Source organism: Hirundo rustica, chromosome 8, assembly GCF_015227805.2.
Source record: "Hirundo rustica isolate bHirRus1 chromosome 8, bHirRus1.pri.v3, whole genome shotgun sequence".
Lineage (NCBI taxonomy): Eukaryota > Metazoa > Chordata > Aves > Passeriformes > Hirundinidae > Hirundo > Hirundo rustica.
Window position 1 is genome coordinate 16,471,086 of NC_053457.1, and position 27,327 is coordinate 16,498,412.

At 44.3% G+C, this 27,327-nt stretch overlaps 2 protein-coding genes across 5 annotated transcripts in view; one reads left to right on the top strand and one right to left on the bottom strand.

The window, feature by feature from the left end:
* The window catches only part of PIK3AP1 (phosphoinositide-3-kinase adaptor protein 1), a 40,296-nt gene extending 25,090 nt beyond the window's left edge, over window positions 1-15,206 (bottom strand). Inside the window, exons 1-2 of one of the 4 annotated variants that reach the window (XM_040072205.2) lie at window positions 15,008-15,206; window positions 4,229-4,645 (exon numbers count right to left, since the gene is read on the bottom strand). Coding sequence is in view for 1 of the 4 variants with exons in the window: in XM_040072202.2 (XP_039928136.1) it covers window positions 4,229-4,645; window positions 10,809-10,821 (430 nt within the window). In the remaining 3 variants the exon portion in view is untranslated. Of the gene's footprint in view, window positions 1-4,228; window positions 4,646-6,363; window positions 6,503-10,808; window positions 10,971-15,007 lie in introns of those variants that run through there. The other 3 variants (XM_040072202.2, XM_040072206.2, XM_040072204.2) reach the window with 3 other exon arrangements.
* A 127-nt stretch (window positions 15,207-15,333) lies between these two features.
* Window positions 15,334-26,395, top strand: NOLC1 (nucleolar and coiled-body phosphoprotein 1). Its single transcript, XM_040071740.2, has 14 exons — window positions 15,334-15,468; window positions 15,600-15,655; window positions 15,735-15,856; window positions 16,949-17,064; window positions 17,850-17,991; window positions 18,467-18,570; window positions 19,232-19,382; window positions 19,897-20,037; window positions 20,432-20,521; window positions 21,853-21,999; window positions 22,224-22,787; window positions 23,471-23,583; window positions 23,966-24,046; window positions 24,292-26,395. Exons 1-14 carry the CDS (start codon window positions 15,358-15,360, stop codon window positions 24,448-24,450), a joined length of 2,097 nt encoding a protein of 698 aa, XP_039927674.1. The 5' UTR covers window positions 15,334-15,357; the 3' UTR covers window positions 24,451-26,395.
* The last annotated feature ends 932 nt before the right edge of the window (window positions 26,396-27,327 follow it).

Here is a 27,327-nt window from a genome sequence, read left to right on the forward strand (position 1 = left end):
GGGCCATTCAAAACCCAACTGGGTTGGGCAACCTGCTTTATCTAACTGTGCTTGAGCTGAAAGTTTAGATGGTCTCAAGAGGTCCCTTCCAAGCTGAACAATATGCTCTCAAGTTTCATCTGTGGTTTCATCAATGCCACAGAAGAAAGCCAGGAATTCAATTACTTGACATGAACAGGAAGAAGAATTATACAGCTTATGTGGTTCTTCTTATGCCATTTCCCTCTCAAAAAAGCTTACTGCCTCCGTCCCTCAATGAGCCCCTCCATAGGTGAAGTAACATTTCAGCTCTTCCTGATCTACAAAGCTCAAAAAAGTTCTCATTTTCCTTCTAACTGTCCAAGGCCCTCCATCTTCACTGTATGATTCCTTACGCTGACTTCTGACCCTCCTATTTCCCAAAAAGTTTGGTGGTACTCATCTTTCATTCTTGTCTGTTCCAGTGCACAAGAGCTCTGCTAAGCCAAGGCTGCGCTTGTCCTTCAGCAACACAGTTCACAGCTGCTGTCATATTTGGTTATCACCTCAGCAATCTCAGGCAGACGTACACTTCCCCATGTTTTTACCCACAAGAGATGGTTTAGATACAGAAAGCTCAAAGCCACTGATTAATTAGTAAATGATTTGGAAACATCAGCTTTCAAAGTGGGAAATTTGAAATGTTCCAAAACAACGTAGGTAGGGACAAATAAACTGGAGCAGTTGAAACATCAAGTGAGCTTTGAGAACATATGAGGAAGAGAAAGGCCACTGACTCTGACCATGTGGCTCAGACTCCCAGCTGCTCAGTGCACACAAAGAGCTACCACAAGCCAGGCAAGAGGGGTTAAGCAGCAGACTGATCACTGCACCCTGGCTAGCAACTATACCCTGCTGGACCTGAGCTGGTGCGTACAGCGATATCCTGGCAAGATTGTTTAATCTAGAGAAAATGATACTCAGGGGAAATTTACTGCTTTCTGCAACTACCAGAGAGGAAGCTGTAGACTCTCTTCTCCCAGGCAACATGCAATAGGATAAGGTGAAAGAGCTTCAAGTTGCTTCAAGGGAGGCTTAGACAGGCTACTATGAAAAAGTTCTTCACTGACAGGGTGGTCAAGCATCAGAACAGGCTGCCCAGGTAAGTGGTGGAATCACCATCCCTGGAACTGTTAAAAAAAATGTAGATGTGGTATTGAAAGACGTGGTTTAGTGATAGGCGTAGCAGTGTTAGGTTAGTAGTTGGACTTGATCTGGAAGATCTTTTCCAGCCATAATAATTCTATGATTTCCATCCCCTTAGCACAGTTATTGCATAGTCTGAGAAACTTCCCCACAGACAACAGGAGTACCTGCAAATGCAAATCTTCATGTGCTCTAGTTTGCCAGAACTGAGAAACTTTAGAAGTAAAAATACCACATTTACAAGACAGCAAGAGTCAGCATTAGCACACAGTCGCCAACAAGGATAGATAAAGGTTTCCTCATTTCTGAATTCATACTAAACTAATAAAAATTAAAATAGGTTTCAGCATGTGATGTCTGGTGGTGCCATGTTCCCATGATGCTGCAAACAAACCACAGCAACAGCTGGGCTAGGGGCAACAGCACAGCCTGCCAGTGTGGGGCCTCTGGAGAAGAACTTGCCCTGTGTCCTGCACCATGCCTCACTAACTCAGGATTCAGCAGTTAGGAAGCTGAATCATTTTAGCATCAGGCCTAGTTTTGACACTGCTGTTAGAAGTACAGGCGAGTGCATGTGAGAAGTACCTCCCAGAGGAGGACACTCAGACCCAAACAATTTCAAATATGGTCTCTGCTAAGTGCTGTAAGAATTAAGAGTTGCGTTCATCAGGAAAAATTCAAACTTAATCAAGACTAGAGCACAAGCTGTGTTTCTCTGTGGGAGAAGTCTGCTGTCACAAATATTTTAAGTTACTCATGCTGCAACCAAACCATACAGCAGATTTTTTTTTTTACCAGTCAAGAAGAAAGTTTTCACAGTTTCACCCAAAAAAGGAACTATGTACACCTGGAGCTGTCTTCAGGGGAAACTTCAGAACATTTGCATTTGAGGCCATTCACAAAATGCGTACAATCACACAACAGAAGAGGTCACAGTCATTTTTTCCCCCCGCAGAAGTAGGATCTGATATGTTCATCCAAATACTTTGGCCATGAAAGCAGCCCATATTAAATAGGTTCTTCCTTCATAAGAATCAGAGTGACAGCAGATGGGTCAGCTTTGCAATTCTCTGATGTGCGCAAACCAAAAACCTGACATGGCATGCAGGTGACAGCCACATCAGCTATGACTGCCATAACAGTAACAGAAGTCCAGAAATTCTAAATCTTTGTGTACCAAACTATCCAGAACACGTTACAGAAGACTCCACAGCAAATGAGTTCTTATCTCATTTTTTCTCTTAGTCAAGTACTTTTGAGATACACCAGAGTCAGTATGAGATGAAGGTATGCTTATTAAAGTGAGAAAACAGAAAATAAGCAAGAGTCTTTTTGTAATGTAGAAACAGCAACAAAAATCTAAAGCACAAACTCCCTTTCAAAATACCCCCCACATAAAGCCAAAGGACAGTTTGTTTCAGCACATGCTAACTTGCAGCACAGATGGAGAAGAACTTTAGATCCAAGTGTGAGAAGTCAGACCCTAGAGCCTTACCCTAAGAAGTTTTGCAATCAATATCTGCCAGCCAGCCAAACTAAAGTGCCAGGCAGCCCACTAAAATGCTGCTCAGAATGCAGCAAGCTTAGCAGCAAGACTGGCAACAGCTGCCTCTGGGGAAAGACTCCAGAATCAACACCCCTTTGTATTCTCACACCCTCTTCAGCTATACTAGAACTTACTCCTAGTCTGGCCTAAAATAACTGACAGTCCTTGGGTATGTTTAGTAACACAACTAACATGAACAAATCTCCCCAATTTTGAGCTGCATATTTAAAATCAACAAAATATTGGTTCTGTGTTCTAGACCCAAGTTTGGAGGAAAACAGTACCTAAATTCTGCTTTTGATGGAAAGTGTCAGGGTAATTTAATCTCCATTCAGTTCCATTTTTCAGAGTATAAAAGTTCAGCAACTGTTTTCTATCTTCTTCCAGACTGAAAGCAAATGAGCCAGACTACTTGAGCTCAAGTTTTCAGTTCACGAAGATTTTTAAAATGTACTAAGAAATATCTGTTGTGACCTGGTTACCTGAAAATGACATATTCAGCATAATCCCTAAATAATCTTTTTTCAGGGGAACTGTTTCAGCCAAGATCATGACTTTCAAAATTTATTTTTACTGTGATAAATTTGTCATCATAATTATTGCAGTTGTTATCCTGGCATAAGGCATATTTATGCAGACAACACTAGACACACTGCCTCATTCATGACATGGAATAGAGAAGAATCTTAAGCCAAGATGCAACCACAGGATTCCAGCCTTGCTGAGTCCGACAGAGAATACTATAATCCTACCCATGGCAAAGTCATAAAAATACCCAGACCAGCATGACCACCCAGAGCTCTCCACTTCAACAGAAACTGTGAGAAAGGAATTCTACACACTCTTCTAGCGTTTAGGAAGGTTTGGAATCAAGTAAAAACTCAGTACATCGGGCTTGTGTAGTCTCGAGCTCTTAATACTTCCGTGCTAGTTACAAGGTGATCACTTTCAGACTGGTTGGGCTACTTTTAAGGCCATCAGTGCAGTTCTTTAATTAATCTGACTTTTCATCATAGGTAACAAAGTGATCTGTTGCCAGTATGATTACATCTTTGATTTTAGGCCCAGTGCTAGAGAATACATACTAGACTTCATTTTGGTTCTGATTTGACAGAAACAAATCTGAAGAAAAAGATAATTCTTTTCATCAAATTAAATAAATAAAAGACAATTTTCCATTGACTGGGGTCAATAAACTGCAGAGTACAGTATTTACAAGCAGAATTTTAAATATTCAAATGAAAGTTTTCATTTTCAATTTGCTTCAAAAGCAGGCACCTAAGACAACCTCAAATTCAGAAGTCCTCTCTGAGCTGCTGATAATTTCTCCTGAATTAGGAACCAACCAACCAGGCATAGGAGAATTTGCTTGCATAACTTTCTAGTTTACAAACGTTGGACAATTTGCTTTTTTTTGCTCTTTAAGTAAAGCACATTACCAGTCTTAAAATAAGAATAAACAGTACCACGTATCTCCCTCCTCCAGCCAGAAAGCACAGCTCCTCGCTATGGTCTTACCTTCTGAAATAGCCTTCTTGACAGCAGCAAGGTAAGCATCAGGCTCATCATCATTTGTGAGTTCTTGCCACTGAGACCAGTCCTTGAAAAAGGTCACATAGTCGTCACAGTCCGTAACACCACAGAACAGCTTGACTACTTTGCACGGGGGCCATAAAGCTTCCTGGAGGCTCTGCAGGATGTGAGGAACGTAAAAACTCTGCACCAGCTCAGCAGAAAGCAAAAGGATGATACTTCGACTTCTGGTGAACAGGTCCAGCTCCTGGTGGGAGATGGCAGAGTCGTCTTCCAGCTGGTAGCTCAGAATCCGATGCTTTCGAACGTGCCGAGTGAAGAGGAAGAGGTTCTGGAGGTACTGACACCATTCAGTGGCGTCACTTGCATACACGATCAGCACATCATAGTCTCCAGGGGCTCCTGTACAGGTGCAAGACCATCACAGGAAAAAAGAGTCAATTCAAACTGAACTGACCCACAGCTTTGCAACAAAAAACCCCACAGCACTGTCTCTAATTCCTGTCAGAAACTACAAAGTATTTCAAAAGAACAGTAGTTCTATCCAAAGTGAGGTGTTCACAGCCACAAAGAAAATCCAAGGGTGAATGAACTCCTACTTACATCTATTCCACCAAATTTAAGTAGTTTTTTCATTCTTAAAAATGAAAAAAAAAAAAAAATGCTCTTCCTATAAAGACGAGCACTTTCTATGTGTAGTTTCAAGATAAACAAACTACACACAGAGATTTACAGATTTAAAGCATTCTGATAGGGGGGAAGAAAAAGCCACGAAAACCAGACCTTCAAAACAAACTAGCTTGAAAAGGGGCGTTCACTCTCACACAAAAAGTTAAAATAAATTTAGGCAATTATAGGGTCTCTGCAACACAGCTGCATATGACTACACACCCAAGTGGAGTAGACACCAAAGAGCATACCTAAAATAACAAAGTCCTTTATTTAAATGAGGTCACACAATGCTTACAGGAAGTCACTATGGCCCCCGTGGTCTTAGATATTTGCTCTCATTGCAGCAGAAAGCAAACTGCCTGCAAAGAGTGCATGCAACTAAGGGAACATCAGCCCCAGTGTTTGCACCACAGTCATTCTGCTGTTCAGGCTTCAGACGTTTTGCAAGGCCACGTTAAGAGTCCTTCCTCAAAACTGTCATAGAAAGTTTTCCCAACGATTTTTGGGATGACAAACACTCTCTTCAGAGGGAAAGAACTAATACAGTAATAGCAGCCATAAGACATCCCAAAACATGCTCACCAAAGTTGACTTCTTCCATAATTCTCTAGAGACAGCTTCTAGCTACAGACTCATGCATTTCAGTGCTCTGGCACAAAAGCACTTAAAAATGTGAACAGCCTGCTGAGAGTAGATGCAAATTTAACCAGTGTGACACAATGCAGTGCTCTCCCACCAATCTCAAGGAAACTTTTAAGCCTAAATTTAATTTATCCATTTACCTATGAAGAAGTTTACTCAAAATTGACGTTTATAGCTCAGGTCCATAGTAAATTTCAGAGCTGAGCATTTAAAATCTTGTTAACAAATTGTCTTCTAATTCCAGTTTGACTCTTTAGAAATGTCAACATTTTCAACCCATCTCCATCATGAAGCAAGCAAAGGCAATTTTTTTCCAATGAAAGCAAAATGCAACACCTAAAATTTGGCAGCCAAAAAGAGGATTTGCAGAGTGAATTTACCAGAACTGAAGATGAGTTTGGCAGTCACCTTAGAAATATTCAACCAAAATTGCACAGACTCCAAAGACTTTATTCTATTACCTTTCCCAGAACCCTCATTCAGAAATTAAGGCTGAAACAATATCTAGGCTAAGGGACCCCAGCCCTAAATTATACAATTAGCAACTTTAAACTGTAGTTCAGTGTTGCACCTACCCTGTTAGAGGGTAGAAATGAGCCAAGACCCAGACTTCTTGCTTATCACAGCATGAAGAGGGCCCTGGTTTATTCCTCTTTACAACTCAGCCATCCTAACTCCAACCATTCACTGACTGGCTGCAGCAAGCTCCTGCTGTATGTTTCCCTTGCAGCCTCTGACTGCTGGTGATTTCCTGCTAAACTGTGACTGCATGTATCTGTTTGCAGACTCTGAATGCAGGCCTTTACCTGGCTAGACTGTGACTGCAGGTTCCAACTGCAGACCCAGACCGACCTCACAGCAGTGATTCTCTCGCCCCAGGATCCTTCTTCTTCATGATTTTCTCCTTCCCACTTCCTCAAGGTTCCTCCTCCTTCATGATTCTCCTCACCAGCTAACCCACTCCCTTTTATCGCACTTATCTTTATTGGATAGAGCTGTGACTCATTAGTGCAAGGCTGTAGTGGGTAATTAACACAGCTGCTACTTATGAGGGGCAAGGTCACCTGTAGTTCCTTCTCCTACAGTTCAGCAGAAGCAATACAATTGAGAAGAATGGAGATGTGCTCAGTGCTCAACTAGTAGCGTTACAGTTACCTGCATAAATAAGGAAGTCTAGCAGTGAAAGCATGCTATCCTAGCTATGGAGAACATGGACAGTGCAGTGCTGACATGTTCACTAGGACAGCTGCATATTTGTGAGTGAATACAACTCCTGAACCACAGATGGAGGCTTGTATGAGACAGCATTCCCAAAGGAGAGGATCCAGCAAACTCATAAAGCAGAGTCCTATGGACTCAACACCTTGGGATCTTTAAGCTAAGACTGCAGAACTGTTGTGAAAAAAGATGGTTTTCACACCAGTGAGCACAGCACCATTGCCAAAATATCACTGATGGTGGCTGAACACCACCTGGCAAAGACAACAGAATTATATGAGCAAAACCATGAAAACCAAGCAGAATTCAAGTTTTAGTCTAGAAAGGGAGATGTACCACAGACTTCTACTTCCACTGTCCTCAGCTGATTTACATGTAGTACAGTTGGAAAGGACAGCACAACTGAGAATGGAGCCCACACACTGCACCACAGCCAGCTGAGCCCAACCTCAACAGATGGAAAGACCACACAATGGCTCTCTGAGGTGTGCTCAAAGCTCTTCAAGTCCTACCCTGGCACTCTCTGGCAGCAGCCCCACCTCCAGTCTCTGCAAAAATCAGTAGTGGCCTCTTGGGCACTTTAACATTCTGTAAAATGGAACTAATCCTGTTGTTTGCTTTTAGGAAGCACACAGCTTCCACACTGTACTTGTGAGCCAACAGGCCCTTCTCCGGGCTTCCAATGAAAGCAAGCAGCTGTGCTTGGACACAGGATGGAAGAGCTGTGGACTTTGAACATGCCACTGCAGGGGCAGTATCCAAGAATCCCTCCCTTCTCTGCTACGTAAAGGATGCAAACTTGACAGACTCTTTGCAAATTCCCTGCCAGAGCAGCGCAACCTTTGCATCCAGCAGGAAGGAACTTCCTCTGGTGTTTAGGAAAGGCATTGATTTCCTAGCTAACACTGCTCTATGGGAGCACCATGCCCCTTAACAGCTGTACCAGCTCTCCTCATGCCTTCTTACCTCAGCTCCTACAGCGTTTTACACGTACACAAGAAACTGAGGAACAATGTTCTTAAAATGAGAACTGAGAAAATGCTGACTCCACTTAGAAAGCCAAAGTAACAGTCTATGTTCATAAGCAAAAATACTGGAAGTGGGTCTTGCAGTGCTAAATAAGCTTAAGTCAGCATTGGGACTGCAAAACAAAAAAAACCCCAAAATCTAGAAATAATTTCAATTGCAACATACTCCTTTAAAAGAATGACACAGGACTCTCCTTCCTGAATCATGCTATTATTTGTCTAACCAAATAGCTGCCATTGCAGCACTAACTACTGTCCAGTCATCAGGGAACATGTTATAAAAACACAGAACACTTCAGGGAAGCTTTTCACAATTCTTCAAACACCAGAAAAACTCACAGAGCACCGTTCAAAAAATAGTATATACTCTGCCTATTGTACACATATAGGGAAATACTTTGGTGAACACCAAACATTTTATTTTCTTAAACCCTGCCCTTAGATGGATGGCTTGACAATGCTTTTGACAGGCTGGTTTTTGAAAAGTCTTCAATTAAAGGAAGAACATATATGAACACTATATACAATAGCAGGATGAAGAAAAAATGCTTGGCAGGTGTAAGTATCTTTCACAGTCTCAAGTGTGATCTAGTTTAAATTTTAACAATACCTTGTTACTGGAATCCTAAGCTTAGAGTATTAAAAATACTTTTGCTTCTGTTCACAAAATGTCAGCACTATTAACAATACTGCAGGGCATGTTCACTTATTTCATTCTGTTGCAGTTTGCAATGATAAACCATAACTTCTGGACTGCTTTCCAGGTGTAACTGCCTCTCCAGTGTTTAGCTGCACACTTCACTATACAGCAACAATAACAGACTGATGAGATTACAAACCAGTACCATAGAAATGCCTAAGACCTATAACTGAAGGGTAAGCCCCACAAACTAAACAGCACAAACGACATGAAATCAAAACTTTCCCTAGCTTACAAACCGCACACAGAATGGAAGAAGATGAAACAATTCAGTAAAAATCACATACCCTCATGGCAAGAGAGTAGAAGTATACAAGACCATGTCATGGTCTTCACAGCCCCTTTCTGAGAAGCAAACAAATCAGGTTCACCTCCAAACTATGTCTGCAAGTAGTAAGGTGGTGATCTTCAGGTTCAGCCCAAATATGTGACAGCGGTTTATGGCCTTATCATAAGGTTCTGATTACCACTGAAATAACTAATCAATACTGTGGGAAGCTGGCATATCAGCTCTGGGTAAGACAACATCTTACATTATTAACTGTTATTATCTATTGTCTCATTCCATAAGCCAAAAGGTTTGACCGCTTTTCAATTTACAGATCATAAAGTACTTGTACAGATCACTGTACTTGTGGGCCCCATAAAGAATATTCAGGGCTTGTAGTAACACACAACTTTTCTGTGTCATCTTTTACGTACCTCCCATAAGTAGATCATGACTTCTCATTGTCCACAGACAAGGTAAAAAAACTGAGACTAAATCCTTCATTCCAACTCAGATGATCATATGCAGTGGCAAACAATTTATTTTCATGTGCTAGGAAAAAAATCCATCTCCAATTCTGGCTACATAAGAAAGGCATTATGTAACCTCTTCCAGTGTGTTTTGTATTTAACATGTATGGAGGATACAGAAACACTTCTGTCCAAAATAACAATCCTTGACTGATGGGAATTCACTCCTTGTGGAAGACAACTGCCTATGGTATAAAGGAAACGCAACTCAAAGTGTCTTAACAACCAAATCCTTAAAAGAGGGAGCACTCCCAGGAGGTGATAAAAACTGCTAGTTGGCCATTAAAAGAACTCCTCAGCATCTTCCACATTTCAGCACACGAAGTGTGTGTATTTAAGTGATGTATGATTAAATAAATGCATTCTCTGCATGCATGAAATGCACAGTAGTAGTGATCACATGTAATAATTATTAACATCCTAGTGAGACTTCTTACCTCGACTGGAATAGAAAATCTTCACTCTAAATAAAATGCTACAAAAAAGCAAGAGGAAATAGCAAGAATCAAAGCAGATAAAATTTCTGCAAACCAAACTTCACAGAGAGGAACAAGTGATTTGCATTATGATACGTTAATCTAAAGTTGTTCCCTTTTTAAGGGTATCTGTGAAATCACATGTTTATAAGGAGAAAAGTAGTTTTGCCCACAAGTCTCCTGAGGCCCCGTTTAGCTTATTTTTACCTCACAAGGAGATATGCGTCAATGAAACGCGAATGTTACTTCACACCCTGAGAATGGCACGTTTTTTCCTTTTTTAGATAAAACCCATATGCTTCCGTGCAAGGAGAGGAACTTGCAAATTGGGCATTAGCAAGACTTACACAATACAGACTAAACCACTCCCCTTGAGTTTGCAGCTCTATTCTAGGTAGTTTTACCTTTATATATGTTAGCTAAAACATTTTCAATCACAGCAAACTAGTTCAGCTTGTGATCCTGTGCCAGTGTGGCAAGGGGCACCAAATCATACTCCCAAAGAGAAGTGGTGCTGAAGGATAAAGCCGTATTTAGGAAAAACTGACTTCTCTATAACACATCACAGAAAAATATGCAAGAAGTAAAGGCTGACAGGGGCAAATCACTCTATAGATCACCCTCCCTCGCTGATCTGCCAAGCCGAAGTGCACTATAGAACCGCAGGAAAGTTCTGCCAGCAGCTGCCCTGAACTCCGGACAAGTGAAGTAGACCAGCTAGAAACCGCTGCAGTCCGGCTGCGAGCAAAGCAGCCACCGTTGCTCTGAAGAGCGCCAGGGCTCCCCGAACTCGGAGAGCGGACCCCCCTTCCCCTTTCCCCAGCAGCGCAGCGCCAGGGGCGCGCAGAGGCACCGCCCCGCGGGGGGAGCGGGCAGGGCTCCGCCACGCTCCGCTTGCCGGCACCTCGGCTCGGGGCAGCTGCGGAGAGCCCCGGCCCGCCGGAGCACGGCGGGGCCGCCGCGCACCGCCACCGGGCGGAGAAGCCCCGCCGCCTCCCCGCGGCTCCCGGGACGACAGCCGCGGCACCTACCGGGGGCCGCCATGGTCCGGGGCTGGCGGGGAAGGGGCCGCTCCCCTTCCCTCACATCGGCTGCGCAGCAAGGCGGTGCATCCCCCGCGGCCGCTCCCTCGCCCACGGCACAGGACACGGCACAGGACACGGCACAGGACACGGCACAGGGCTCCTCCCGGCCCCGCCTCCGGCCCGCGGCGCCCCCTGCAGAGCCGGGCACGGGGCTGCCTCCTGCCCGGCCGTGCCTCGCCTTCCCGGTACTCGGCGGGACGCTTCCCCAAGGAGGGAAACTGTCTTTTCCAGCTGGCTCCGTAGGTGGCCCAGGAAACAGCGCTACAACGAGGAAAAGTTGTGTTACAGTGATACAGTGGTCTCGAGAAACCTGGAGCAATAGTTGTGGAGAAGAACAACCCATACCTGCTTTATACTAATCCCTAACTTAGGTTTTGTCGTGTCTTCTAGGAGCAAGGAAAATTCCTAGGGGTTCAAAGCCAAATTGCTCCCTATAGAATTAAGTAGCTTGATGTTCTTCGTTTTCATATAGGAGATGCTGTCTTTCAAATGAGATTTAACAGTTTTTGTAAGGCTATGCCCATGTTTGAGTAGAGACAATGAGCAGCAGCAGGACACTGTTATTGTTCTGAAAGTAGGACTCAACTTCCTAATTTTGTCACTGAAGACAAAGCAACAGATTCTGCCTAAATTATTCAGCCTATTCCTTTGCAAGCTTAGAAGAAACACTTGTACTGGTGCGATCTTCCATTGATGCACTTCAGCACAGCAAAAGCAGACCCCTTACAATCTGGCTTTCCAGTCGAGGCAGTCATTCCCAAGCAGTCAGTGGACGCTTGGGAATTCTGTATGCAGCTTAATGGCACTGTTAATGTCAGAACAGAGGTGGTTACAAGCAGAAAGGAACGAACTATCTTCCACTAATCAACTCTTATCTAAGAAGTTGGTCGAACTTTCTTGTTACCTCCAAATATTTCTTTACTCAAAACCTACTTTAAGCTTACAAAATGTGTGCTGCTGCCTGTCTTCCAAAACCAAGGTGTTTGTTCTCTCAACAGGGAAGTACTAGGACAAAAAGCACTTCCTGATGATAGAGCCTTATGAGTAACTCCAGGTATGCAAAGAAGAAACCACGGCTTTCCCCTCTGAATCATCCCAAAAATATACACTGTATTAAAGAACACACGAGCATTGGAGAAGTGTGCAAATACAGAACCAACCTGGGATTTATGTGAAAGACAAAAGTTAACTAGTTGGAAACTAGAGTCTCTAAGCAAATTATTTTACTATTATGGAAAAGCAAGTATATATTAAGAATATTAAAACAGATGGATAACTACATGTATGTCTTTATGGCTGTTCCACATTATTTCCTTGTTAAGCTGTGTATCTTTTAACTTTCAGCATAAAAAGTTAAAAACAATATCAGCTCTCTGATGTTAAATGAGAATTTCAACATGCCCTTATGAAATGAGCTTTTAAATTCTGTTTCTCTAAAGCCTTGCAGTATCAGAGAGAGTTAGAGTCAGCTTCTAGGGAACCCACAGAGCTTCTCCATGTCACTTAGGATACTCTGCATTTTATTTAAACAATGCAAAGCCCACAGGAAACCTCTTTATCATTTAAACATCCCAGGTCTCTAAAGTGAAATTAATGTGCCTCCACAAAAGAGCTTAAGCAAAATAAGTGCTAGTGTGTCATTTCAGCAACCGCCAGCTGAAAACTCAGATGAAAAATCAAGGCAAAAGCCCCTTCACACTAGAACAGTAGGAAGGCTTAACAAATTCTTACAAATCGCCTAAAGAAATAATTAAAGAAATAAAATAAATAAATATATAAAAGGGGGGGGGGGGGGGGGGGGGGGGGGGGGGGGAGGAAATAGAGGGAGCCTTTCATCCTACCTTTCCCAAAATTGACTGCACAAGTCTTTCCTCACTTCAGTTCACTGCAGTATACAAACATAGCTGCATTTGCAGCATTATTCTCAAGGGTCTGTCTCATCCCCGTACAAAGAAAAGGACTCGATTGCTCTTTCTGAAGCCAATGCTTTTTTCTCTAGGTACTTAAAACCAGTATCAAGGAAAGGATTAAGTGTTTGAATAACCATGTTATCTCTCTTCACTTTTTCTTGGTCATGAAAAGAGTGGAAAGGCCAGAGACCTCTTACGGAAATGTTCTCTCCTGAGATGAGCTGGGAAATGAGATGCTGGAAAGCAATGCTGCAGAAACAGACCTGGGGGTCCTGGTTGATGGCAAGTCAAACATGAGCCAGCAGTGCCCTGGCAGCCAGCAGGGCCATCTCTGTCCTGGGGGCATCAGGGACAGCATCGCCAGCTGGGCAAGGGAGGGGATTGTCCCACCTCTGCTCTGCACTGGGGCCACCTCACCTCGAGTGCTGGGGGCAGTTCAGCCAGTGTAACATTAAAAAGATCCCATGCATAGCTCTTCCTGCAGCCTTAACAAATGAGATATGGCAGCCAAGGGGAGGACTGAAAAGACTTACGAGGAGTAGGTGAGGGGAACAAAGGAATTCACAAGCAGTAACATAAATCAGTTGAATTTGCTTGCTCTTTAGATCCCAGCATTTCCCACTACTGCCTTGGGGAATACAAGGACAAAACAGCTTTCCCTGCCGGGTCACCTGGACAGCTGCAGGCACAACACAGGGGAACACACCTAGAGAGCCACACACCTTTGAAGAGAAGCTGCCACACAGCACAGGGAACAGATCTAACTGGCAAAGGCCTGGCAGGAGAGGGAGATACTTATTAACCAGAGGAGTAGCAAAGTGAGCCAGCGAAGCAAACACAGTCAGTAATTTCCCTAGTTCCTCACAGCAGTTACTCCACACAGCAGGGCTTAAAGAAACAATAGTTCACCAGTAAGAGCTGCATCTTTTCCTTTCCAATGCAGGCAAAAGCACAAAAAATTGCTGAGCTTTGCAGATGAAGCTTGCAGCTGTAGGTTATTGTAGAGGGAAACTACAAAAACTAAGAAATAGTTCCTGAAAACGGTTTCCTTTCTGCAAAACAGTCTCATGTTACTCCATACAAAAAAGGGGTAGGACATCTCAAAACCAAGTAAACGTATCTAAGCAAGCCTCAGCTGAACACTTTTTTTCTGGTACCCAGGCTAGAGTACCTGTACAAAATTACAGAGTCTTACAGCACAAAGTATCACAAGACCTGACTCCTACTTCCCCATGAGGGTGAACATGGAGCCTTCCAGAAACACCAGCAACAGGCACGCTTTGCTGAGAACAGAGCCCACCCAATAATGTGTGTTCATTAGGCACTGAGGCACAAAACAGCAATATTTGGAAAGGGTTAAGTGCAGAGGGCTAGGTAGAGGAAATGTAAAAAGCAAAACGCTGCCTACCTACCACTGTTTTTTTTGACCCTGGCAGCCCTAAATCTAGACTTTAAGCACAGGACTCTCTTCTTCCTTGGCCCCCAGCAAGCTTCATAGTACACTCTATTGAAGAAAATCAAGAAAAGCACTATTCATCACAAAGGCAGGAATACACAGCTACATCCAACACAGCAAACCTTCAGTTTTACAGGGAAAAAAACTCCCTGGAAAAGTAACTAAAGCCACAGCAATATACAACAAGTGTATGAAATCTCATCCTCATCAGGGTTCTGAGTGCACTAACACGCTAAGCTTGTCTTGCTCAGCCTCATCTGGGGCTTCCACAGCCACCCTTTTCTATAGGTCCAGAAGCTCCGTTTAAGGTCAGGTCCAGGTCTTCAGCACATACTCGAGCTATACCTGCTTCATACCCTATCTCCAGGCTTGAAGCCCTTCAAGCCTATACTGTAGATAGCCTTGTCTCAAATTCCTTTTCTGTCTCTCTCTTACAGGTTGCCGCTTTAGGATCACGGTGTTACTTTTACCAACTCCCTTCGTTCCTCTATGGATTTAGTACAAGTATTCAGTACGTTCCTGAAGGGGTTCAGCTGCTTCCCAGCTCATCTTTCCTGAGCTACCGGCGGAACCCGTTGGCAGCACGCAGCCCTGCCTGCCGCGTTCCGGCCGCGCGGGGCTGCGCCTTGCGGCTGAGGGCACTGCCAGCACCGAGGCTGCCCACAGCTCTCGGCTTCTTCTCCTCACTAGAGCAACCCAACTCCTGCTCTCCAGCATTTCCCCAGCGCCTCGCTTCTGCTCCCCAGCATTCCCCATTTCAGTGACTTAAAGCGGATTACAAGGAATAAGCTGGCGAGGCTTAAGTGTGTCATCCTGCCTCTACAGTCGAGCGAGCACTCCGGGGTTCCCAGCCCCTCTCCCGCCTCTACACCACAGGCGGCCGTTCGGCACTGCGCGCGGTTGCCTGAAGGCAGGCACCAACGCTGAGGGGGCCTTTCCCCATCCCTTCACGACAGGACCGTCCCCGCCGAGCTCCGGCCGCGCCACCCCCGAGCCCCACCACGGCGCCGCGCCGGCGGTTTAGCAGCGGTAGGGGCGGGGTCGCGGGGGCACGCACGCACGCAGCACGCACGCAGCGCGTACGTAAGCGTTGGCGCGTGCGCGCGCGGCACGTGTCGGCGTGGGCATCATGGCGGAGCGGCGCGCGGTGCCCAGCGACCTGTTCCCGCTCGTGCTCGCGTTCCTGCGCGAGAGCGGCTGCCAGGGCGCCGCGCGCGCCTTCGCCAGGGAGGCGGCGGCGGTGAGGGGGGAGCGGGGAGCGACGAGCGAGGGATTGGGGGGAGCGGGGAGCGAAGGAGCGGGGCGGGGGCTCATTGAGCGACCGACCGGCTGACTGACTGACACTGGCTGACGCGGCCTCTCTCGCTTTAGAAGGAGCAGGACCCCAACGCGGCCTCCCTCCTGGATATTTTCACCTACTGGCTGCGGTAAGTCCCCCTCGGGATGCGGGTGCCCCTCCGCCCGGCCCGCGCCCCGCCGGGCCCCGCTCAGCTCTTCTGCCCGCAGGTCTCCAGCGGCCAAGAAGAGAAAGCTGGTCCCGAACGGCGGCCAGGCGAAGAGCAAGCCGGCCGACAGCAGCAGTGACAGCTCCAGCGAGGAGGATGAGAAACCCCCGGCCAAGAAGCCAGGTAGGTTTCTGGGCGGCCCTAGTGCGGGCCGGGGTTTGTGTTTGGCATCGGCTTCTCACGTGCATTAAGAGCTCAACTTCACTAGCTCTTTCGAGGTCTTTAACAGCTACCAGGGATTACGTTTGTATTGACTGATCTCGGTTTTGGCAGGTCTTTTACCCACGATGTGGAAGATATATTCATTTTAAGGGTCATCTCTTTATGCTGTTAAAATTTATGCACAGCAGAGTTTGTGTCCCATAGAAGGTTTTAGCCATTCCAGAGAAATGCCAGGCATCCATAATCTCCTGCTGCCTGTGTGAGGTTGCTATCCTTTTTTCTTTCAAGCTCTTGTACTAGTGCTATCAAAAACTACATCCCTGCGCTGCACTTTGCTATATGATGAGCTGTACTTTTCCTTTTTATCTGAAACAGTTCTGGTATCTTTTGTTAGTCGCTGCACACAAGACTGTGTGTGTCTAGCAGTTGATTTGCAGGAGGGAAGGAATAAATTAGGAGAGGGAAAGAAACAGAAGGAAAATTAATCATCAACTAGAGCCATCCTAAAGCTGAATTTGAACTTAGGTCTGATTTTTATTTGATAAGGACAGTTGTAAATATAATGTGAGACAAAACTATTTCTTTTGCTCCGCATTATTAAAAAGCAATCAGTAACCAGGAAGTGGATTTGGCTAAAACACATTTAGGTGTCTGGAACCGTAACACGGTGTTGCAGTGGCTCTCTTTGCACGCACTAGTCTCTACTTGTTCAGCAGGTTTCTTTAAGCTGGAAGAGTGTGCAGACCCAGCTAATATTCTCTCAGTTTAGGGGATGCTCTTTCTTTGTGGGCTGTCCTTTTTGGTGATAGAAGTCTGCGCTTAAATTTGTGTGTGACAAAGATAAAGTCTAGAATTGGTTTTATCTTTTTACTTACCCATTTTGGAGCAGTCTGCCACACATTGCTCAAGAGACAAACTCAGTGTTATGAACTTCAGTCGTGGCTTAATGACCTTAATATATCCTTTGGCTATGATACCTAATGAGTGCAGGATACAGGTATGTGAAAGTTGTGAATTAACTTGTCATCAGTGTATGCTGTCCCTGCTTTGCAGCTAAAGCATCAGCTGTGCCCAAAGCAAAAGCAGTTCCTGCAGCCAAGATGGCAGAGAGCAGCAGTGAGGACTCCAGTGATGATTCAGACTCGGAGGAGGAGAAGAAGCCAGCAAAGGTTGGCTTTTCTTTCGAACATCTTTAATGCGCGTTTGACAGTGATGAATAATAGCAAATTTAACCAACAGAATTGCATGTGAAATTGGGTTCACTTGTCCCGAAGTGCCCAGGCTGCTGCAGATACAATGCAAACAGACATTTCTGAGCTGCCATTTGGGCTGGTCCAAGGAAGAATTAGTTTTTTGTCCTGCACCCAGTTTGTTTCATATCCAAGTCTGCTCCTTGCTTTTTATCCTAAGGCTGCCAGGGCTTACTTCCTTTACAAAGAAGGATTACTTACAGTTGCTACTATAAATTTGATCTTTATGTATATATACGTGGGTTTATGTAAAAAGAGGATCTTCTCTTTTCCTTTTTCTTGCTGCAGTCATGGTCTTGAAGTGGAGGCAAGGAAGAATGATGTCAGGAGAGGAGGAGTGATAACATTGTACACTAGAGGAGACTAGCTAGAATTTTCCAGTCAGTATTTTCAGTCTTCAGGCTAGTGTGATCTGTAGAAGGAAGAGAACAGTGCCAGCCTCAGAGCTGCTCCATCTGGAGGAGGCAGGACTGAAGACTAATGTGCTAAGGAGGCTTCCAATACATTTCTGGGGGGTTTTCTAGAGCAAATCTGTTATCCCAAGATTTTCAGACCCTGACCACTAAGCAGAGTAATGTTTCCAAATCTAAATGGTAACCTTTGTGAAAGACAGCTGTTTCTACACTCTCTATGTGTCCATCTTATTAGCCTTGTTTTCTTTTCATGACTTTGAGGGTTAATCAGTTTCTCCTGCTGTTGTTTAGAAAGGTGCAAAACCTGTGGTGAAGCCAGCCGGAACCAAAATCCAACCTCAGAAGAAAGCAGAGAGTTCCAGTTCTGACTCAAGCAGCTCGGATGAAGGAGAACCAAAGAAGCAGCCACCAAAAGCAGCAACACCTAAATCAGGTACCTGTTATTGTGTATCATGCTAAAGTGCAAAATCAAAAAATCAGGGGAGGAGTGCTCTGGGGACTGTACCTACATGTAAAGACATATGTATTAACATAGTAGTCTGAAAATCTGCTTTCACTGCCATTTGCATTCGAGGTGTAGAATGAATGCAAGTAAAACATCTAGTCCTGGACACCTCATTATTTGAATAACTTTATATTTTTCTTTTACAATTGTCTTCCCCTCAAAAAGCAGGGAAGATCTTTGCTAAACCTTTAGTTTTGGAACTTCCCACGAGCTAGGAGACAGAGTTTCTAGAAAATTTTCTCTGAGGTTGCAGTAGGATAAACCAACAGTTTCGCACTACTACTTTTATCTGCTGTATAGGCTTCTGTGGTTCTTTTTTCTCTAAGATACTCACTGCTCAATGTAATTATCCCTCATCTACCATAGCATGTTTTGCAATGTCTCTTTTTACTTCTCTGAAAAGGAAGTAAAGCTGCCCAGGCAACCACCAAAGTTGTCAATGGAAAAGCAGCAAGCAGTAGCAGCAGCAGTGAAGATTCTGATGAGGAAAAGGCTGCACCAAAAAAGGTAAAAAGAACACTATGAACAACTTTATAAACGGTGTAGAAGAGTCTAGTAAGACTGGGTGTTATCATCTTGCAGGCACAGAATACACAGATGCTGTGCTTGACATAACTCTTACACCTGCTTCTCCTTCATACAGTGGGATTATGTGTTTTAGCATCTCTCCATGTGCTGCTTTTTCCCCTAACACCTCCTCACTACTTTCTCTGCTCCTTCCTTTACAGGAAAGCATCTTGTTTTGTCATAACTGTATTGTGTCTCCATTATATAAAGTTACTCTGGCCTGACTCTTTCAAGTTTAGCTGTCTGTGTCTTTGAGTTTTCCACTAGCTAGTGTTTAAAAATGTTTCTTGCAGTACAAAAATAATTATAGTTGTTTTTAATTGTGTAGCAGTTGCTAAATTTCAATCAGTCCTCTGCCCTTTTGTCCAGAGGAGCTTTTCATTAGGGGTTCATGGAGCAGAAAACACTAGCAGAGGAGCTAGAAAGACAGTGATGCTCATGTGTTTCTTAAAAATTGCATTTGAGAATCTTTCTTAATCTTTTTCCCTTTGTCTTGAGAATTCGCTCTTAAGTGAGGTGTGGGATTAAACAAGATCCGCATCCAGTTGTCCCTACAAGATTTCTGCAATTTCCTTTTTTAATGTGTATTTCTTTTGACAAGGCTGTTGCCAAGAAATCACCTCTGCCAAAACCTGCAGCCACTCAAGCATGTCCAGGGAAAACCAAAGGTGCCAAGAAAAGTTCCAGTAGTGAGGACTCATCTGACAGCTCAGATGATGAAAAGCCACCTGCAAAACAAAAGCCAAAGTCTGGTATGTAAAAAATAGTACATAGGGGTTTTTTGTGAAATGTCTGGGGCCACTCAGTTGTGTTAAATGAGCCTCTGTTCAGTGCGGTATAACGTCTTTAGGATTCCAGTAGAGAGCAGGTCTGAGTAGAAGGTCAATCATCCAAGGTCAGTCTGACTCTCTAACCAGAAGATTTGAGAAGGCAAATAAATAAAAACCATGAGAAATTGACATATCTGTGGTTTTTTCTGAAAAAGTTTGCTGACAAGTTCCTGTTCTTCTAAAAGTGCAGAGAAAACTTCTGCAGAGATGGTTGGGTCAGCTGAACCCCAAGAGGAGAGTTAAACTCCAAGTAGAAATAAGGAGGTAGCAGTGTGGTGGGTGTAATCTTTTAAATTATAAGACAGTGTTGGATTGTAGCTACAGAAGGAGAATGAATGGAAGTGAATAGCAGAAGTGCTTTATTCCTACTACAACAAGCATCTTGTGCAGCTCACATTGTCATGCTGGCATCTGAAGGCTGTGTTTCTCTTCATAGGTCCGTACAGTGCTGTACCACCTCCTCAAGGAACACAGACAAAGAAAGGCCTTGCTAAGGCTCCTGCAAAAAAGGCTGAGAGCAGTGACTCTTCAGACAGTAGTGATGAGGCAGAGCAGGTGCCCTCAAAGGCAGAAGCAGGTACGCTGTGAGGAGGAGAGGCAGCAGGGGAAGTACTTCATTGTGCCAACAAGGTTTTTGCAAGGTCTTGGCTTCCTTGAAAAAGCCATTTGTCTTTGCTCTGTGTTGCTGTTCGCTCTTCTGGAACTTTCTGATTAATTTGAAGGCATCCTAAACAACACTGTGTACAACTTGTGGATCTGAACTGTGGTCAGGTTGGATTTGCACATGCTGATTTGAAAAGTCATTGGCATCTAGCTTAGTGGGAATAAGCCAAGTTCTTACATGGCTTCCATGGGCTGCCTGAGTGGCTGGTGTACTGAGAAAGGAGCTTTTTTCACATCTGCTAGGTTTGGATCTTGGGACAAAAGTTTGGTGTGGATGTGGTCTATTAATTTTAAACTTGTTTTTGCAGGCAAAGCAGTAGTAGCTAAAACAGTCCCTGCCCCCCAGAAGAAAGCTGTGACTAGCAAGAAGGCTGAATCCAGTTCTGACAGTGACTCAGGTAATTCAAGAGATCAAGATCTGATTCTTTTGTGTTAATGATTTTACTGGTCAAGTTGCTCGTAGTGGTGTATCTAAGAGCTTTAATGTATGAGCTTAAAAGCTTCAGTGTCTCCATGGCTAGCAAGATGTGAAATGGAAAACCAGCAGCCTGCTATTCAAGCTGGAGTGTGACCACATGACAAGACCAGTGGCAAGTGCAGAGAAGCCCCCATATTGCTGGATGGAAAGGGCAGGCAATTGTGAATCAGGTTTCTCACAGAAGTTGAATGGTTAAACCCTTCTTGAGCATCTGTCTTGAGATTTTTGGGGTTTGTTATTGCATTTGGAGAAGTTTCTGAAATAAAAATATAATCACCATATGAAGTTCAAAATAGACTTAGAAGATGCCTGCCTTCTCCTACAGTGACCCTAGAAATGGAAGCAGTGTACTTTGTCTCTCCTGTCGACCAGGTTTGAGGTTTGGCATTTCCCATGTAATTTCCCTTTGTGCTACAATTTCCCTCTGAGTTCAAGATGCTCCTGTAGCGTATCTCAGCATCTCTGGTGCTATGGCAGGGACTGGGCGGCAGCTGCCAGTCTGTCTGCAGACAGCTAGCCCTAGCACTTGGTCACTGGTTGACACTCCAGTGAGCGTCAGCAGTTATCTGTTTTCTGGGTTTGTCACCTAGTTTCTCTCAAAATTGTCAAGTTTTTGATTGCTGTTACTAAAGTGTTCAGAAATACTGGAGTAGGACAGGTTTAGTATTCCAGATTCATGTTACACAATACAAAGGTGTATTTGTACTCGAGAGTCCTCTGCTACAAGTCTCTACAAACTGCTGCTCTGTCATCTGATAGAGGAAGTACCTAAAATACTGTGCTATTGCTGCCTCACTTTGAATGATTTGTCAGCTTTCTCTCTTAATTTTTTGTATGGTTTTTTTGGTGTGTTTTTTTTTTTTTTTTTTTTTTTTTTTTTTGATCCTTACCACATAGATTCATTTTTCAATGTTTCTCCCCAGGTTTGATGATACTGGTACTTTCTCTAAAGTTCTTTGTGCAGTACCTCTTCTCCTATATTATTCTCCAAGTATTTATCTTCTTGTGTATGCATTAGTGAAGAACTTAAACTGTTTGTTTCCACTTTCTCCCAACAAAGAATACGTGTGGAAAAATGAATGCTGTCCTCTGATTGTTCAGGCGTTCATCAGATGCTTGCCAGTTATCTAGTGCCTTAGCCTTGAGCCACAAGCCAGCTTTTCACTTACCCATAAATTACATACATTACACTAAAGTAACTTGCCCATGAAGCCTATTAACTTGAAGAATGTTTTTTGGGTTTTTTTTTAGATTCTAGCTCTGAAGATGATAAAAAGAAGGTAGGGAATAAGCTCCCTGCTAAACAACCTGTGATAAAGAATACTTCCAAACCAGCAAAAGTAGTTGTCAAGCCTGGACAAGCGAAGAAAGATTCCAGTTCTTCCTCAGACAGCTCAGGTATTGGGGTGGGAGAGAAGGAAATTTCTACGTGCATGTTGTTCCTGTTCAGACCTTTCTGTTTCTAGGCAGGGTCTGAGGGTGTGGTTGGACAGGAATACCCATTGCAGAGTTGTTTCAAGCAGGTGATGAAGCGTACTGTGTATCAATACTGAATCTGAATGTTAGCCTTGTGTTAAAGGAATGGGGCTTAGTCTTGATTGCTCTTTTTCCTTCCTTTCTAGATTCTGATAGTTCTGACAAGAAGGCAGCTCCTGTGAAGCCCACAACTAAAGCAGCAACCCCTGCAGCAAAGAAGTCACCAGCTGCCACAAAAAAAGCACAAAGTAGCTCTGATTCAGATAGCAGCTCCAGCAGTTCTGAGGATGAGAAGAAGAAGAAAGGCCCTCCAGCTAAACCAATTGTCAAAGTGGCTAAGCCACTGTCCAAACCTACTCCAGCTCCCAAAGCAGACTCATCTGACTCTGATAGCTCAGACAGTGAAGAAGAAAAGCCAGCAGGGAAACCAGCCTCCAAATCTACAGCGGCAGCAAAAGCAACTGTGGGGAAGAAGGCAGCTGCTTCTAGTAGTAGCAGCAGCTCATCAGACAGCTCCAGTGAAGAGGATGGGAAGCCCAAAAAGGCAGTGAAGGGGATGCAGAACAGTTCTAAAGCCACTGCCTCCACAGAGAAAGCAAAAGCATCTGCAGTAGCTGCAAACAACACGAAGTCTAAGCCAGCTGGTGGCAGCAGTAGTAGCAGTGAAAGCAGCTCTGAAGAAGAGACTGGAAAAGTCAAAGTCAATGGAGGTATCAGCAACAGTGTGGGAAGTGGGTCTGTCAGGCAGTTACTGAGCTAAGCATGAATGGCAAACTTTCTGAAATTACTCATTCTAATCTCTGTGTGTTACTTGATTGTGTCATCTGGTGCAGTAGTAAGAGGGAAGGGCTAGTTTTGAATTTGGTGGGATCCTTTTTGTATTGCATAGCTGGCAGTGAAATTTGTGGTAATGTGAAGTACATTTCTGTGTAGCTGTTGCCAGTTGCCATCTGTGCATGCACAAGATTTAGTGACAGCAAAGCAGACTGCTGGAGGACCTTGTCTGTGGGGAGTGGGACACCATAGTTGATGCCCTGGTGCACAATCTCGATCTTTATCCCACCAGGAGGAAAACAACTAGTGATGCACTAGTGATGTGTGCAAATGCATATGGTATGAATCCAAAATCTGGCAAATTTTGACCAACAGAACTCTCTCAAGTATTCTAAATCATTCATATAGAGTTACCCTAGTGCATAAAATTTTATCCTTTAGGATAGGATGGGGAGTTCTTTGCTGACTCAAAATTCGTTTGAGCAGTCTGTTTTCTGGGTGAAGTAATGCAGGCACCACTTCTGGCACCTGTGTCAACATTGGGTTTGCTTTCCTGTGAACAGAAACCTTTACTTCTCCCAATGCTGCCTTTAAAGTTCTGCTGCTGTACATCTAACAGGCACAATCGGCAAGAAACATAAGAGGGAAGATGTTCAAGAGCTGGAAACACCACACAGTAAAAAAGCAAAGATGAAAACCAAAACACCACACACAGTTCCCAAGGTGAAACGGGTGAGTGAGGGTGGATTGTGGCACCTGCCTGAAGAAGCATCTCTGCCTTCTGAGCAAGTAGGCTGGTTTGGGGTTTTTCTGGGTGGTTGGGCCCACAGGATTATTTGTATTTTTACTCTCCTTAAGCCCTTTAACTTCGTCTAGAGAGCCCTGGGGAGTGCAAATAAGAACGTAATATTATTCTGGCCAAAGCTGATTGGATGTACTTGCACAGGAGCACTCCTGATCTGAAGCAGGGAAAGAATGATGAATCTGAGAAACACTTAAAAATTGAGGTGATGTGAACAGGGTTCTGTATTTGCAGGGCGAGGAAGGAGGTTGTTACTAAAGGAACTTTGTGTGTTTTTATGTGGTTACCGCATCTCATTTTCTTTTTCAACAGCCCTCCTCTCCGTTCCGCCGCGTAAGGGAAGAAGAGATTGAGGTGGATGCCCGTGTGGCCGATAACTCATTTGAAGCAAAGGTAGGGCTGGGTGGTGCCAGAGTGCTAACAGCTGGTCTCTGGAATCGGTGTCTGCAGAGCAGCCCCGGTGCTGCTGGGGAGTGGTTTTGGTGGGAGCTGCTTCCACCAGGAGGCGCATGGGAGACTGGTATCAGCTCCTGTGTGAGTGTACTGGGGTTTGCTGGCTACGGTAGAGTCCAAAGCATTGCCTTCGCTCTCTTGGGTACTGACTTGAATTTCTTTTTCTCCCTCTCCATCTCTCACAGAAAGGAGCAGCTGGTGACTGGGGTGAGAAAGCTAACAACATCCTGAAATACACTAAAGGCAAATCTTTCCGTCATGAGAAAACAAAGAAAAAACGAGGCAGCTACCGTGGGGGCACTATATCGACCCAAGTCAATTCTGTCAAGTTTGACAGTGACTGAGAATATTGGAATTCATAAACCATCTGCTCACCAGGACGTCGTGGATGGGCATATGGACATTATGTCAAGCCTGCCTGGAATGCTACCTCCCCATGCCCCTTGTGGGGCAGGCAGCTCCAGTGTAGAGATGTGGCAGAATGGTTGGATGTTTCCCTGTTTTATTTCTAACTTTGTTTTAGTCTCCTAATTTGAAACCATCCTTAAGCTGGTGTTATTGGCACCACTAGGGTGACCACCAAGACATATTTTCTACAGTCTTATTTTAAAAGGCTGGCAGTGATTTTTACTTTTGGTTTCCTGCCCATCTAGTAGAAGAAAGAGAAAACATTGTCCTGTATTTTAACCTCCCATTTCTTTTTCAGCCGGTTTAACTCTCATACCTTTGAAAGGGCAAGTAATTGTCACTTGCTTCTGACTAGTTACTGTAGGAACAACAACTGATTTGAGCACTCTGGCTGTGATCCCCAACCCCAGCTGACATTTCAAGTTTACCCTTGTAGTGTGACAGGGTTCCTTTTCTGTTTTGTGGTTTCACCTTACAATAAATACCTACTTTCCTCTTCCTTGCACTCCTGTGGAGGCCACTAACTAGAGTACTTGGGGAAGCAGTCTCTAAATACGGTTTAGTAGTTGAATGACAGCATCAATTGTGGTTGCAAGGTGGAGGCTGTTGTCAGAAAGACCAAGGTCTTGTAGTACTGCTGTGGCACTCTTGATAACACTTCCATTAGTGTAGCTGGGGAGTGAAGTTGTACAGAAACTTGCCTGCATGGGGGTTGTGAAGTTTCACTTGGTGGGAAGGGAAAAGGAGACTGAGGAGATAGAGGCCTCCTAGCAAACAGCAGAGGTGGATAAGCAGTGTTTTTTGTTTCAGAGGCTCTGGCTGCAGGGTGGCATTACTCTGTTCTGTCTGAACATAAAATCTGCCAGCAGTGTGAGCTGCAGATCATTAGGAATCAAGATGAATGTATCATTAATGCCTTAAATTTCTTTTCTGAGTTGGATCACTTGGTCTTGGAGCTGTTTTCCATCTGTTAAATCCCTCTTGAGAAGTAAAATGCCTATTTCCCCTTAGCACTAGGGCAACCCCTGGTGCTGTAATGTTTGATGTAGCAGCTACAAGTGTATGTTCAGTATGGGGAGCCACAGAGAAGTTGAGAAACTTGCAGCCTAAACTGAGATTTCATGAGCAACTGATAGTATAATGCTGTACTGAGAGGTGGGATTGCAGTCACTTGGTTGTGTGACTGCTTCCTTACGTAGGTGCAGCTTGCATCTGGTAGAAAATATCCCCCCAAATACTTTGCCCTCTGTTAGGTGGGTTAAGTTAACTAGTTTGAGGAGCAGTGGGGTTGAGCCCACAGCCAATATGCGTTGAATAGTGATAGTGCCTGTTTGGGAAGTGGAGTAGTGGGCTATGAGATAATGCTTACCCAACGTGATGAAACTGCCAGCCACTGAGAGGTAGTGCAGGGCCTGATTTCCATGTTTCCATTCCCTCCCCAAAGGGTGCTAATGAATGAGAAGAGCCTTGTTACAGGAAGCTATGTTTGTGTGCAAAGCAGTGTCACCTAATTGAGGGTTGGATGGGACTTGATGAGCCACCCCCATGTACATGAGCAGCAACTTTTTCCAGTGAGCATTTTTCAGGACTTCCCCCTGGCTTGCACAATCACTGGGGCCTGGATTCAGGGCTACAGTGCAGAGGGGCCCAGGAGACCATAGTTATTACAAAAAAGTAAAGGTTAGAGGCCAAAGGAAGATGGGAAGAGTATTTTCTGCATGGGGATTTGAACATCATCTTTCTTGTCATTTGCCCTCTGTTTATCAGGAACTTCCATTTGAAACTCTAAAATACTTTTATGCTTTGAGGTTTTTAAAAAAAAGTCTAAAAAATGTGAGAATTTAATGTGTCAGAAAATAAAGATTGCTGCCTTTGTAGTCTGAGTGGATCTGGTACTTAAAGATGGAATAATGGGTGGGAAAAGGGGGGGTACCAGTCCCTGGGGGTAACAGCACTATCTTTACATCTGTCTGCAACTCCATCTTGTCATCTTACATGATTGTGGACATGTAATGGCATTTTGGGGGAATTTGGGGGGGTGGGGGGGAGGGAGTTGGGGAATTTTGGGGGCATTTTTAAGGGGATTCGGAACCTTCAGAAGTGAAAGGTGGCCTGTGCAGCTAGCTGGTGAGTGACTGAGAACTTTGGGCAAGATGCTAGAAGCTTGTATCAAAAATGGGCTGCTCAAGTCCCTTCCCTTCAGAATATCTCGTTAGGTCTTCTTAAATATTGCTGCCAAATCAGCTATATGGCAGTTGGCCATATAAGCACCAGCATACAGGAAGAAGAAAGATTAGGCATAACTGAAAAACCCTGTATAGATCTAGATAAAATAACTGATTTGTGCATCCCCTTAGCTTTCTTCCTCTATATGTGCAAGGAAAAGAAACTTGCTGATAAGTAGGGCTTTGGAGCTCTTGAGTGCTGAAAAGGTCAATTTTGCACCTTGCACTATGGTTCCCTGGAAAGGGTGGGATTATGCTCCAAGTGCATTGGGCTCTCTGTTGCTCTGTAACCAACACTGCCACAGCCTTGCACCTTTGAACGTGATGCTGTAGGAGATGTAATGCTGTCTGAAGTTTCAGCACAGGATGCAAAGAATGTCACTAGCCTTGCTGGAGATCAGTGCCTTACTGAGCAACTGCAACAAGTGTTGGGGTGGGAAATCCTTTGTGAGACTCTCAAAGTGACATGCTTTACACTCCTGGGAAAAACTGGTCCTTTGGCAGGATTTTGCAACTGCTGGACATACTTAGCCTACATCTCTGCTTTACTGCTGTCCTGGTGTAGTGGCCTGATTTCCCTGTGCAACA